This window comes from Pempheris klunzingeri, chromosome 18 (assembly GCF_042242105.1).
Source record: "Pempheris klunzingeri isolate RE-2024b chromosome 18, fPemKlu1.hap1, whole genome shotgun sequence".
Lineage (NCBI taxonomy): Eukaryota > Metazoa > Chordata > Actinopteri > Acropomatiformes > Pempheridae > Pempheris > Pempheris klunzingeri.
In genome coordinates, this window is record NC_092029.1 from 18968782 (window position 1) to 18983636 (window position 14855).

General features: G+C 45.4%; 1 protein-coding gene across 3 annotated transcripts; it reads right to left on the minus strand.

The window, feature by feature from the left end:
• Positions 1-733: 733 nt before the first annotated feature.
• LOC139217849 (homeobox-containing protein 1-like) lies at positions 734-14476 on the minus strand. Of its 3 annotated transcripts, none has more exons than XM_070849322.1 (10): positions 14308-14476; positions 11391-12050; positions 7737-7822; positions 6865-6975; positions 4713-4866; positions 4401-4483; positions 3671-3766; positions 2907-3001; positions 1503-1586; positions 734-898 (listed from the first exon to the last, which is right to left on the minus strand). In XM_070849322.1, exons 2-10 carry the CDS (start codon positions 12044-12046, stop codon positions 755-757), a joined length of 1509 nt encoding a protein of 502 aa, XP_070705423.1. In that variant the 5' UTR covers positions 12047-12050; positions 14308-14476; the 3' UTR covers positions 734-754. The 3 variants fall into 3 exon arrangements, with proteins under 3 accessions (XP_070705423.1, XP_070705424.1, XP_070705422.1); XM_070849323.1 differs by having other exon boundaries at positions 2907-2998; positions 11391-12053; XM_070849321.1 differs by having other exon boundaries at positions 11391-12053.
• Between the last annotated feature and the right edge of the window lie 379 nt (positions 14477-14855).

Sequence of the window (14855 nt, forward strand, 5' to 3'; positions counted from 1 at the left end):
GCTGCCACAGAGGGAGAGAGGGACACTCACCACCCATCTGTCCCCCACACAGTGGCTGGGAGGCTGCTCATCCAATGAATTGCACAATGAAGAGGGTTGATTTTGAGGGGTATGTCGGTAGGTAGGTAGGTAGGTAGGTAACGCACCATGAGGTGAGTGTGACTGAGAACCATATATATTATATATACAGTATACGTTATTTTTCTGAGGTTGACGCTGAGGTGAGATAGACTGAGGATCGGCTCAGACGACCAGGCTGGAGAGGGGAGGACGGGGGAGTAAGGAAGAGGCGAGGTATCCTGTGAGGAGAGAGTGTATTCAGGGAAAAGAGGGGAGTTCCTGGGAGACACAGTCCCAGACGAGGACCGTCGTTTAGAGGGTTAAAGCCCTGGGGTACTCCTTTTCTTTTTTCTTTTTTTTCCTTTCCATGGAACGTTTCCACAGAGACCAGAGGACGTACAGGGACCCATTTCCGCCAGCTGTGTCAATATATTGGGTGGGGATGGGGGTGGGGGTGGGGGGGTAATTACTGTTACAGTTACAATTACTACATGGAATTGGTGGGAGAAGGGAAGCCAAGAGAAGAACAGTTAGCAGGGGGGGGCTGGTTAAGGGACAAATTCAGAAAGGTTTACTGAGTAGTACTATTTTGGTCCCCCTCGTTTCCCATCTTTTAAACTCCTCCTTTCCCTCCCCCTCCCCCTCCCCCCCTTGATTCTCTCATCTGCTTCCTCCATCCCAGCCCCTCGGCCGCTCATTCGTCCTCCAGGGACTCCGTCTTGATGTCATTGGGAACCCCTCCGGTTCTGGACAGGGCCAGGATGGTGTGGTTGACGGCAGCCATCTCCACGGCCAGAGAGATGGGGTCCTGATGCTCGCTGTGCGCCGCGCTGTCATCCTGAGAGGGGGGGGGGGGGGGGACAAGGTCGAGGGATGAAACGGCACCTGGCTGTAAGCTCAACTTTGTAACTCTCGACAAAGGAAAACTCACAGTGCAAAGAAATCTACTCTTAAAACTCCATATCATAGTATAATAAGTTATTCCTCCTGATGCTACATTCGTTATCCTAACCAGCCACAACCAGCCAACATCTGCTGTTTGTGTGGTTAAGACACTTCAAGCTGAGGTCGCGGACGGCAGAAACTAGATGAGCAATGACGTCGACGATCAAATCAACTTCTAAGTGATTACTGTATTCTGAGGGCGATTTAAAGACGAGCAATCAGAGTGGAATTGTGATGAAGGGACCTCTTTTGACCTCCGTCTGATTTGACTGTGACTTCCCCCCGTTGGCTGGAGAACCGGTCCTGCAAGCAACCGCAGGCACAGAACTGTGCGGCAGTATAACCTGAATAGATTCTCGGAGAAAATGTGACCCCGGCCAAAGAAAATCAGATCCCGTTTCGCTTCAAATAAATATGCGGCGCTGCGGTAAACACACCGGCATGCCTCTGTGTGTGTGTGTGTGTGTGTGTGTGTGTGTGTGTGTGTGTGTGTGTACCTGTGTTGGCGAGGTGGGTTCCAGTCGGTAAAGGCCATAAGGTCTGCTGAGAGGTCTTTTGTCAAAGTAGGGCAGGTCACATGCCTGAAGGGAAAAAAACAAATGGTACCATTTTTTTTTTTTTTTTTTTTTAAATCAGAAGAACAATTCAAAGTATTCTGAATTACTGAACAGCTCGTGTTCGTTACTCATTAACAGGAGCGGCTGACTGGTGGGGTCACGTGAGGCACTTATCCAGTCGGTGTATAACCTCTACTACATGACAATATGTGGAATGTTCTCACATCAGACCTGAGACCATTATATCCGTCTGTGCTCTCTAGCCGGCAGCACAGCGGAGTTTTAACAAGTTATTCTGGATCACACAATAACGCAAACAAGCACACCAATCGAGGAAGCAGCAGACCAGCGAGCCACAGCGGCTACGCGGGCAAATCTAGTGTTCTGCAGGGTGAAGTGACTGCTTTTCGTCCCTGAAGTCTGGCGGCTTTGAGGAGATTAATCTCAGTATCAGTTCCCCGACAGAAAGGGCCGTCGGACAGCGAGGTAAACCGGGGAGAATGTTCTAAATAGAACGTGCACTTAAACGGATATTGATTTTTTTTCTGCTGTCCCCGTGTACAGCAGCGCGCTGCTCAGCTTCCGCGCTGGAGTGTGCCGACCGCCATCTACTGCAAGTAAAACACTTTCTACAGACAGCTGCTTTAAAAAAAAAAAAAAAAAAAAAAGCCTCGACAGGAAGATCTGCGTCTTGTGCAGTAAAAAGGACAGCTGAAGGATTTAAACAACACAACCATCCGTAGGGTCCTGCTTTTTGTTCATTTGTGCCTTGAGTAACGTTCCATGACAAACGTTTTTTTTTGTTTTTTAAACAATCATTATGTGCTCTCCATATTTGGAGATGGATCTGAAGGAAGACAGCGGTTCAAATATTCTCGGAATTTGTCTTTTTTGTGAACAGTAATTTTCAAGTAAGGCCACGGGGTTCAGCTCCGAGCAAACAGCATAAGCTGCTGACTCCAATTGTCAACTTTTACCACAGAGAGGGAAACTAATTAGTAAAGTCAACTGATGCATTGTTTCGCTGGAATTAAAGAAAAAAAAAAAAAAGAAGAAGTGCATGGTCCCATTTTTACTAATGATCGCAGTATGAGTGCTGTCCAAAACCAAAATGTGCACTTTGCTAAGAAATGGCTGTGGATGGTTAGCAAGAGGCTGAGCCGTAAACACAAAAAAGGAAAAACAGAGAATGAATAAAGAAAAATCAGACGCAGTCTACAATACACAATGAAGGCATGGAGCTGTAACACAAGGAGAAGTGACCTCCTCCTCTTTTATCAGACGAGCCGTTTGCAGTGCTGTCTGGAACAGGAGTCTGGTTCAGGAGGTCCTGGATCACTCTACCTGTTCTGAGAAGTCATTTCCATCGATATCGTCGCTGTTGGAGTGTCCCCCTGGACTCTGGACGTCTATTCCATGACTCTCCAGGATTGTGGCTTCTTGGAGGAAGAGGATGGATTATTAGATTTATGATGGATCACTGAAAATATCCCTCATTACACACTACAGAGCGCTTTCTTTTTTTTATTCTATCACTGAGGTCTTAGTGGTGGTGTTGTACTGAACTGTGTTAAGTTCATTAAGCTACATTAAGTGCTATATAACTGTATTAGATTGTTTCTCTTATTTTCTACTCGTTCCCAATGACATACGACATGACATGCATGTGACAAAGTGGTCACTGAGTGTATTGATATATTGAGTCGGCCGTAAAATCATTTCAAAAAATGTTGGGTGGTGCTGATGAACACGTCAGCGCACGATTTGGCCGAATGATACTGAATCTCCTCAGTTACCTTCTCTGCCGAGTCCTGAGGTTGTATTTCACGAAGCTAATTAGCATCTAGGTTAATGCAAGCAGCATTATTTGGCTGCAGTTACGGGGATACTTTGCCAGAGGTCAGGTGACTGATGAATCATCAGCCTAATTTGTAGTGATGGGATGGATTAATGGTGAGCCATTCAGTGCAGAAGGAAAACTTTTTTTAAATTGCCGTTATTAAATGTGAAGTAGTCATGTCAACGCAAAAAGGGGTGGAGCTAAAATGTGCAGTGCATTGGAATCTAAGAAGTCTCAGTGGACGTTTGTGGCCCCTCCCAAACATTACCAATGTTGGCCCGTCTCTTGATCTCTTTGCGACGGTTGGCAAACCAGTTGTAAACTTTCAGGGAGGTGACCCTCTCCAGGTCGGACAGCTTCTTCCCTGAAACACACCACAAGACAGTCTGGTCACTTGTTGCATTACTCAGGTCACAGTGATGAAGACTTGTTTCTTGTCTTTTTTTTAAATCTTTTTATACAATGTTGTTGGTCCCTCTGTTGTTTTTTTGTTTTTTTATTCATCTGCTCCCTTGAGCTGTGAATTCCACTCTTATTTGTGCCTTTATGAACAGCGTGGTTTCATAACTGCTGGTGGTAATACATCTGTTGGGAGGAAATAACTTGACTGAATAGCGTAAAGAGCGGATCACACTGCAGATGTGACACAGATCGAGTCCAAGACACATCAGATGCAGCGTGCCCTGGTCAGTGAAACACACCAGTACATACATTAGAGAAGCAGTTTTGCTAAACAATAAATAGATTGTATAATTGCTGCAGACTCATTTCCTGCTGATCGACTTATCAATGAATCAAATAATGTTTTCAGCTACATGTGTGCATGTACGACACATGAAATGTATAAAGACAAATGCTGTGGGGATAGAGACATTTACATGGTAATATTCAGAATATTAGAATAGTATACAGGAGGAAATAAAGCTCTGATCCACTCCACATTACTAAATGTTTACATTACATTTCTCCTCCAAACGTTCCTGGTGTCTGCGGATTACCTGGTTTCTGAATAACAGCATTGCAGGCATTTGCTATCTCCTCCCGTTTGGCCTCATCTGGATACTGGTTGTCGTTGAAGTAGCTATAAATAACACAAAAGTCACACTGATAAAACTCATTTCACTACACACAAACAGGAGTTACTGCTATCAAGCCAATGTTGGAGCTTCAAGACCAGAGTCGGACTCATTGTCCAGCTCTTTTCTTGAAGAGGTTTCCCCAACTGCATCTGGAAATAAGGCAGAAATTACGAAGCAGGCTCCCATTCATCATTTTTTATGTACTGCTCTCTCTCTCTTTGCCCCGCTCACCTCTCCATCACTGCCAGGCACTCTTTTCTCCAAGTGAAGCGGCTTCCCCGACGCAGCCGGAAGGTGCCGGGGGCAGTGGTGATGGGGGGTGGGGTTTGCCTCCACTCCATCTCCTCCAAAGGTAACGGTGCTGGCCGCATGTTCAGAGTGGCGCCTGCGGCAGGTAGCAGCAGAATCACTGGTAAGTTACAACTGAAGAGGGGGGATGTGTCGAGGCACGGTCTGCAAAGACAGTCTGCGGGCGTGTTTGTGGTTTGGAAGCGCAAACTGTGCCAGTAGAAGTCTTAACAAATGTAGTAATCACGTGCAGTGAGTGTTTGGACGGAGGAAGTGAACACGGCGCACAAAAGCTGGAAAGCCCGTTCCTTCGCGGAATCGAAGACGTGTGCAGAGAATGCACGTCGCCTTTTGCAAATCTCACAATGCATTCGGATTATAAACGCGACTGAATAGTGCTGACAAAGACCGCGCTGCCTCATCTCAAATCAGCAGAAGGGAGGAAAAACCACACAAAAAGGTTTAATTTGCACTCAAACCTAGAAGACTAGCAACATCATACCTAAAAGCTCGGAGCTCGGGTCAGGAGCTCACGCGCCGTATCATAACCTAATCGGACACGGACGCTGAGAACAAGGCCTAACTGGGTCACCCTGCAACAGCGGAGGTTATCAGAACGCCATGAATGGGCCATCCGTTTCCTCTGCAGCAGTGATGGAGGCGTGTGTGCAGGGTTGGGCTGAGCTGGGCCGAGCTCAGTCTGGCCATAAATAGCATAGAGCAGTTTCCACTGCTGTCGGTGTTGGCAGGGCTCCACAGAGGAACATGCCGCAGAGGACGAGGCGTGGGATGTCTGCTGCCTGGCTATAGGTTGACACAGCACACGTGTATGTATCTGAAGCTAGCATGAGGCCTCTTGCTCTTGCTGTTAACCGTTTGCAGTGAAAGTGTTTGTTTATGTTGTGCAAGACGAGAGATTCATCTTTTGACTTGACGTCTTCCTTCCACAGCAGCAAGTCTAACACTGAAACTACTTGAGCGAGACAAACCTAAGGTTCATTTTCTGCACATTAAATGCTTCAGGACTGAGACTGAAAGTTGAACTTCAGTTACAAAAATGAGAGAATAACATTTGATTGCACTGAGATTTGACTTTTTTTTAAGAGCCTGAAGGCTTGACCTGACTGGAGACTTGAAATCAAAAACATTTAAATGGTAAAATCCTAAAACAAATCAAGAAAATCAGACAGGCAGGCAGGTCATGCATATTCAGTAGTTTGGCCTTAGAGCTTAACTCTCACATATACTCTTCAAATTAAACAGGACAAACTGCAGCACTTTGACATTTCTAAAAAAGGTAAGCTAACATTATCAAGCGCTGTGCATTTCAGTCGGCCGTCTTCTGTACGGCTACTGGAAGGCTTGAGCAAGTTCCCGAATTAAATGTCAGCGTCCATCCGTCTAAATCTTCCTTGCTAGAGAAACATCACTACGTTACCCAACAACAGTCTGGATGATGACTTGAGAGTCACTCTGCAGTATCACTGCTGAGCACACGGACATGGACACGTGGGGGCAGCTGTCGCCTCAAAATGTTTGGAGGATCTAAAATGTAAAGATGCATGACAAAGGCAGCTACAATTTGAGTTAAACCAAAGACCATTTGCTTCAAAAGATGAAGGCTAAAACTAAATCAAAAGTGGCCAAAGTTAACACTGATATTGAGCTCCGACGACTTGCTGCAGCTACAGTTTGATCTTTCATTGTCTCCACCAGCCTCCGTTTCATTTTACACTTCAACAAGCTTCTGTTCAAGTCCGCAGAATCACATATATCATATCTCACTGCACCACATTCCACCACAAAACGCTGTCTACTTCTATTCATCTGACAGGAAACCGCTGGCAGCGGAGTGTTTTCCCACTGTGCGTCTTTTATTTGGAGCTGCCTCCCACTGCCACTTGCGAAGCTAACTCTTCTGCCGTCTTTACATCCAAGTTCGTTCATTTTTCTTCATTCGGTCGACCGAAAGCTTTGCGCCAGTGTTCAGATTCCATTTAGACCACGACGGCCCCCCCCTCGATGAGCTGTACACTTAAACTTGACCGAAACAGTCGAGAGCGAGCGGTGCAAGGGTTGACAAGCGTGGGTGTACCTGGTGTGGTTTTCTCCAGCGTGTACCAGCGGTAAAAGGCTCTCTTCTTCTGCTCACTCAGGTCAGAGCCGTGCTGCAGTAGCCAATGGGAGATCCTGCTCTGGCTGATGCCTGGAAAGCAGCCAGACAACGAATTACAACAGACTGTTTCGCATCAAGCCTCCGGTACAATTTGTAGACAGCCACTGGAAGAATTCAAGAGAGACAGAAGGAAATACTAGAGGGAGAAAGTCTTTTCTCTCTCCTTAGCTCTGAATTTACTTCCTCTCCGATCACATGTCTTTGCTGTGCACACAGAACTGTTGCTGGCCACAGTTGCCTGACATTTTGTAGAAGTGGAAATTAGGGTGTGATCTATGTGCAGTAGGCTTGCAAAGGTTGATGCTAGTATTTTGTACTCATCTCACAGCATCTAATTAAATAATTTTCCTATGAATTTCAGTCTTTGAATGGTCACTGAATCAACAGTCTTCCACACAAATTCTATTCTAAAAATTAATTAAGTGAAATAAACATGTGCACGTTGTGTACATCTGTTTTACACATTTTACAGACACTGTCAGGGAGCAACGTCTATAGTATTGACAATTGATAAGCACCCGTATTTACATAAAATATTGACATACAGATAGATCTGCTTGCTCATCAAAAAATTCAGAATCTATGAATATGCAAATATTGTTAATTTCCTTCTTTCCTAATAAGTCCATTGTCGATGTATGTTCACTGCTCACTAGTGTGAATTGTAACAGTATAAAATGAGGTTTCCCCATTTAAGTCGATGAAAAAGGGAGGGCAGCGGTTTAAGTCCAAACTTTATACACCTCAGATCGACACTGTGCCATCAACAGTACGTCAGCATTGCTACTAACCGGTAACTTGTGCCACCACTGCCTGAGAAATCCTCCTGTTCCCCAGGAATGCCTTGATCTCCTCTTTCACCATGCTGCTGTCCCTCCTGCACACACAAACACACACAGAGCACAAGTCAGACTACGGCAATGCCACCATATACAATGTCAGCAGGAAAACCTGAAGAGTGAAGCTGCTGTTTTACAGAAGTAAACAACAAGAGGACGTGGTTCACAGCAATTCAGAGAGCCACAGAATGTTTAACGCATTTACTGAGGTGGGTAAAACTCTGACATACTATCAAAAAAGCTATGTAGTAGAGATATCGTTTGTGGCAAGGATTCAAACTTGTATTTTTTCATTACTTGCATTGATTTACACATGTTCAATTGTGCTGCAAGCTGCCATGTCATCATTTAGCCAGCAGACAAAAGCCTTTCTTGTTCATGCCGTGTCCCTTTAAATCAGATTTCGTTTGGTATACTGTAACTGATTCACATGTCAGATAATCAGATCAGCGTTTTTGTATTGTACCCATTCATGGAGAGAACTACACAACTAAGGCTACATTTTAATCTGAGCATTGTCGGTTTGTTTTTTTTGGCTCTCGCATAATGTTGCATTTCAGAGGAGCACAAAGGCCACAGTCAGGTAATCTGGATTTTTTTTTTTCCCTACATGTATTTGCTGGACATGTTTCCACTATCTTAGTCCACAGCAGGGAGAAAATAAAATAAAAACATGCACAGACTTGCAGGAACGGAGGGTGATGAATGAACATGTGCATTCACACTGTGTACCCACCCAGCTTTCTGGCTTTGAGCCCAATCCCCTCCCCTATACATACACAATAACACACACATACGTACACACCGACACACCAACAAGCTTACGACTGTCTTGGCATAATTCTTCATCCTGTTACAGATAGTGAACATCTGTCAAACATTTAAACTGTCTGGTGCATTTCTCCATACTCAAAATGCATACTTTATTTCTGATACGCTGGAAAGTGTTTCATGGTGGGTGCCTTCCCCTACCCAACTTTAACAGCATACATGGTGCTGAAACCATACAATTACAGAATCCTTTGAACCAGTCAGTATCCCAGACACAGTCAAAATGGAGAACGCATCAAAGTCCTAAGTGCTCTGTTAGCATATTTCTGAAATGAAAATGCGTCACGACTCTTGACATCCAGCATCAATATCCTCCACACCAGCCTCTTGCGGCACTGCTAAAATTAGAGCTCAAAAACGCTGCTTGTATCGACACCAGTGAATCAATGTAGCACAAGCTGCTGTACAAGACTGAGGAAGAGTGGGAAGTGGAAGGAGGGAGGAGGAAGGAGGGAGGAGGAGGGAGGGAGGGAGGGAGGGAGGGGCTGGGGGGGGGTGCGTTGGATACCAACTCAAAGGCCGATCCCCTGCAGAGATGGAAATGTGCACTTAAAAGAGAGAAAAATCAGAGGGGCACCATGGGATTGTTGACAAGCTGAAACCTTGTGTCACGCCCCCACCGCCCTGCCGAGCGAGACGGCAGAGAGTCCTACAGGCGGAGAGGATGAGGGCTTTTGAACACTGCTAAAGTTCTTGTGCTGTCTAAAGAGGACATGTAATTTAATGCAGAGGCGGCGTGAGTGAGGAACAGGACAGCTAGTGCAGCGCTGAGGATGGAGTCTGGGCTCTAAACGTCTATTCTTACTCTGACTGTTCATACAGGGCAGCTGGAAGGCACAGGAGGAAAGCGCTAATGTGTAAAGTGCTCTGAGGAAGAGAGGAGGTGGCCAACATGTGGACTGTGATAGATTTTGAGCAGTGAAACTGTCACTGTAATGAGCCTACGCAGCTACCAAGCACATGATTCCAAACCTAATGCTACTTGATGTTACTGTATGTGATTCCATGTACTGTTTTCAGAGGGGCACGACTATAAAGCTTTTTTTTCTGCTTCCTTTTTAGCAAATGTCATGATGAACCCTGGAGGCTTTTCAAACATCTGCCACAGAACACTTCCTTTTTTATGTCTTTGTTGACTGTAGGCATAATCTCAACAAGAACGCCTTTATGCCTGTCTCTGTTATTTTAATGCTCCTTCACAGGATGTACATCTTAATATGGTACATGCTGTACAAGACAAATGTACTAATCACTACTGTCATGTGGCCTTGCTGTGCCAAGCCAGCACTCTTGGAAACAAAATGTCGATGCCAACGTTTCACCTTTCCCGTTTCTTCTTATAGTTTAAAAAAAAAAAAAAGTGTGTGAAAGCACACACATCCAAACACAATGAATCTCAGGTGCTGGAATGATGAAGGTGCTGAATTATATGAGACAGACAAAAAAAATAAAATAAAATAGAGTCGGCACCCTAGATTACGGCCCCATGGCCATTTATTGCCACCATGTATCATTCTGGGCACAAGCCCTTCTTCAGACAGGACACATCATGTTGCACCTGTGTTGTCAAGGTGTTGTGATGCCAGCTCTGTAGTTATCTAGATGGGTCTTCGCTGTAGCTTTACCGCTTCAAAACATGTAACTGCACAGCAGGGCTACAAGCCCGTTAAGATCGAGCCAGATTTCTATCTACAGTTTAAATCCTGCAACACCACAATTAAGTAGAATAGTACTTTAAAGTCTACCAATTAGAACGCACCAATGATCAGCTCTTTTTTTTTCTTTTAAATCCACCAGCATAATTACAATTTGGATAAAACACTTTTCGGCACAACTGAAACCTTCCCAATAATGAAATGTGAACCCACCAAGGATTACCTACTGTACTATGAGATTTTCTTGTTAAGCACAAAAGTTGTTTTTTTTAATTAGAAACTCCAGCACAGCTGCTACACTGGTTTTGTGATCAGAAAGGTTTTCTCAACTTCCGTCTCCCAGGTCAAGACTGAACTTTAAACTTCAGCTTCAGATCTCAGAGGTCAACAGTTCCATGAGTGGGCAATCTCTAACTTCTGATGAAGATCATGCGTTATGATCAAAAGCTCCAGAAGAAAATTAACTTTGCGGTGTGACTGTTTTCTCAATTGCTGTTTCCAAGGTCAAGAATAAAGGTGGTGCTTTTCAATCAGTCATGATATAAACTCTAGTTTCGTGCCTCATTGATGCAGGCGCTACTGCTAATGAAGACCGAACCCATGACTCCAACTAAGTACGGGTTGTAACACAAGCCATTCACAATGTATCGGCCTTTGAGGACACTTTTACTCACCCTTGTGAGCTTTTCAGCGAAAGACAACATATTTTAGCTGTGTCTCTTTACCAGGACTAGACTGGCAGTCAGACAGGGCAAACCTCCACCAATGGTTCGGTCTTTTAGGATATGCAAATCTGCGAGCGCAACCACTATATAGGTCTGGATTATGTAAAGGAATAGACACCTCAACAACATGGGTTATTCCTTGGACAACGCTACACCCTTCCACAAAGTTTAATGAAAATTAGGCCAGTCATTTTTCCATAATTCAGACGAGCACTAAAAAAATTACCTCCGTGCTGGAGGTAATGACCACAATCTCAGATGATCTAGTCTCATATGACCATAACCTACTTACTGTAAATACACTCCATAAGCAAACTAAAATTGACAAATGGCCACGAGTGAAAAGTTTCCAAAACAAAAGTTTTAGAGCTCACTTCTCCCCCGTTACTACTGACCTCATCAGTTCCTCCACTTTATCGTCAATGTCCAGGTCCTCATCTGTAGCTTCAAAACCAAACGCTCGCGCCGCAGCTGCGCTGTTGACTGGATACCTTGGAGGAGACAGCTTCCCATTGGGTGTGGCGGCGAGGCTATCCCGGCCGTTCTGTGACAGAGCCACCAGTGAGACCGGCGAGGGCAAGATGGCAGAAGGTGGCGGCGGCCCTGGAGGTGGGGAGGTGTCGTAGCTGTTGCTAGGAGATGGCGAGAGTCCCCCTGCGCTGGCAAACTGTGTCTGTGTGGCGGTGGATATTTTGGAGGTTGTGGAAGAAGCAGCAGTCGCGGAGTGATCACCAGTGTTGCCCTCGCCACTGTTGTTGCCATTGCATGACACAGAAGAGGTGGTGGTTGCCGAGGCAGTGTTGTTATTGTTGAATGATGTAGTAGTATTAGAGGCAGAGTTGTTGTTCGCCCCACCTACTCCGTAGGAGGACGAGGAGGAGGAGGAGGAAGAGGTGCGGCGGCCAAACTTGTCGCCATGCTCCCGGTCCAGCCGGTCCAGAGTGTCAAGCGCGTGCAGGATCTCCTGCTTGGTCATGCCAGTGCGACGCAGCCGCTGCAGCAGATCTATCTGCTCAATAGTAAAGCGCGGCTCCTCACTGAACTCAGACATCCTGCTGCTGGATGAGAGACAAGACAGACAGGTTGTGAGACAGAGGAGAAATAAGAGGAGGGGAAAGGAAACAGGAAATGCAGGGGGAAGTTAAGGAAAGACAAGTGAGTGAATATTCCAGATCTGAGAGAGAAATTAGAAGGGAAAAAGAGAGATGGCGAAAGGAAGGAAGGAGGGAAGTCGAGCAGCAACGAGACAGATCAAGGGGATGAGAGGAAAGGAGAGATTAAGTAGGAAAGAATGAAAAGGAACGTAGTTGCAGATGGGAAGAAAAATGAGAACGATGGGAAAGGGAGGCAGAGAAAGATATTAGGGGGAGAGTTAGAAGGGCAAAGTAGAAAGAGAGGGGTGGGAAAAGGAGAAAAACTGCAAGAAGAGAATAAAGAGGCAGCAAATAAGAAAATGAAGACAAGAGCGAGAGATAGAAGTGTGAAAGAAAAGGGAGGGAGGGGCAGAGCATAAAAATCTGCTATTTTTGGGAACCAGCAGGCAACACACGCAGAGTGCCAGAGTCACCTTGACAGCTGATGCTATCTTAACATTCTGACTGCCATTCTTTAAGAGCTATAATATATCTCTGGCTCTGCACACCACCCACGCTGTATGTTTTTCATAAGCAATTTGCTGTGCTCAAAATCAATGCAACTGGAATTAGACTGCGGCAGATTTTCCATCTTCTCTGCCAGCCCGACCTATGCTGATATGATAAATGCTTTAAAAGGGGTCAGTGGCATTTCTCTACATCTGTGTTAGACGAAGCTGGGCAGAGAACAGAAATCAAATGACTTGAGAGTGTATGCAGTGTTTGCAAGTTATCGTGGAGGAAACTAATACGCCCAGTGGTGAATACATGCCCGTCTGGTCTGTAACACCACGCTCTAAAAAAGGAGAGAGGAATAATTGCCAACACATGCAGGGGAAAGTCACTTTGGATGGGCACTTAAATGCATCATCTCTCTACTACACGGTAGCTTAGCAGCACTGGTGAAGAGCAGCTAGCCTCTTCAGTTATCATGAAGAATTCACAAGGATGGCTACAAAAGCTGTAAATCATCATCCAGCACAGTTACACTGCCAAGCCTGTCACATGAAAAGGTACGAGGAGCTGCAAGGATGTCAAACTACTCCTGCCAGACTAGTTGCTTTAAAATGCAAATGGGTGCACTAACTACTACTTCAATAGTCTGAGACATTTTGTGTTCTTTGACAGAGGCGTGTGTGTGTGTGTGTGTGTGTGTGTGTGTGTGTGTGTTGCAAACAAAACTAAGCATTTGGAATCATTACCCACACTCGTCAAGTATTTACAGGGTTAACTATTCACTTTGGCTCAAGTTGGTTAAACTGGTTGGAACACTGTGCAGAGGTTAACCCCTGCTGGGGAACAAAGATTCAACCTGGCATAGCTCAATCACTGGAAGTCACAGAACACAGACTGGACAGGTGACAGGGGGGGGGGGGATTATGATTGCTCCTATTTTTTTCTATCTGATTATAATAGAAAAGCAACTTAAATGGCCCGTCCTTGGCAGATGGTTGAGCAAACTTTAGCCATAAAGGACATGATCACTTGATAAAAGTCCAAACAAGTTCAGGAACTCTTTAAAAGCACACATTCTCAGAGACTCTCAGAGATAACCACACCGTGTGTGTTACGTTAGGTTTCTCATCGTGCAAGCCAAAAACAGCAGCTTTCTTACCCGAGCACAGGGCGCATGCATCAGATACTGCTGCCGTGCACCCAACTCGTTTCTTCTTCGGCACTGCGGTTCTCTAAAATCGTCCCGCTCCTAAAATTAACCGCTGATCTCTTTCTCCTCCATGTGTTTTTGTTTTGCTGACTACAGGCCCCGCAGCGAGAGCACAAATCTGTCGCTCATTTCAACGCTGCGGGCGAGCCGCCGGTGATGCCAGCTTTCACGCCCTTTGCCCAACAGCTAGCGTTAGCAAATGTTTTCAGCAGCAGACGAACAATGCCCAGTGTGACGGCAAATTAGCCCGTTTGCAGCCCGCACTCCGCACTGATTTCTGTCGTGCCGCCGCCGCTGAATTTCTAGTGACAACAGTTCATCGGCATCGCAGAGGACGGCTAACAACTTACCATGAGCTAATTTCATAGTACTGGGGTTATGGAATGATTAGCATAACATGCTAGCCATGCCAACGCTGATACTAGCTGACGTTAGCCGCTGTCGCTGGCTAGCGTATGTTTGATATTAATAACATCACTTTCACTGTTGTACAGAGCTAAGTACATGACTTACCTCGGTTCAAATCGTCCACTTAACCATTTAACTTTATAACTTGAGCAAAGACCCGCGGTGTCTTTTACTGCAGCCGAACAATAAAGCAATTTGATAACAGTGCCCTGTCCGACCCCTTTCCAAGGATTTCTAATCAGAGGCGAATTATTTGCCTCTCTGCTTTGTCTGTCTGACAACAGCCATATTGACAACTAACACCTCCGAGTAGCTCTGAGGGAACTGTAGTTTTACTCCTACAAAGGCCTCCGCCGCGCGCCGGCGTTCTTTACGCTAAAAACTACAAATCCCTGAGACGAGAGCGGAGGGGGAGCTGATGGCTCACTGATCTACAGTTGTCACAAAGGGCGATGCAGTTTTTAATGTGACCACAGCGGCTGCTCTCAGGCCACTGTGACCGCCTCACCAGCCAAAAGTAATTGATTACACGTGTAACTGCACTACACTTGCATATTTGCTCGCAGAAATGTGGCCTCTTTGTAGTTTGGAAACAGAATGATTATTCAAAGAGAGGCCGTTTGTTGCTCAAATGAAGTGGAGTTGATTGTTGA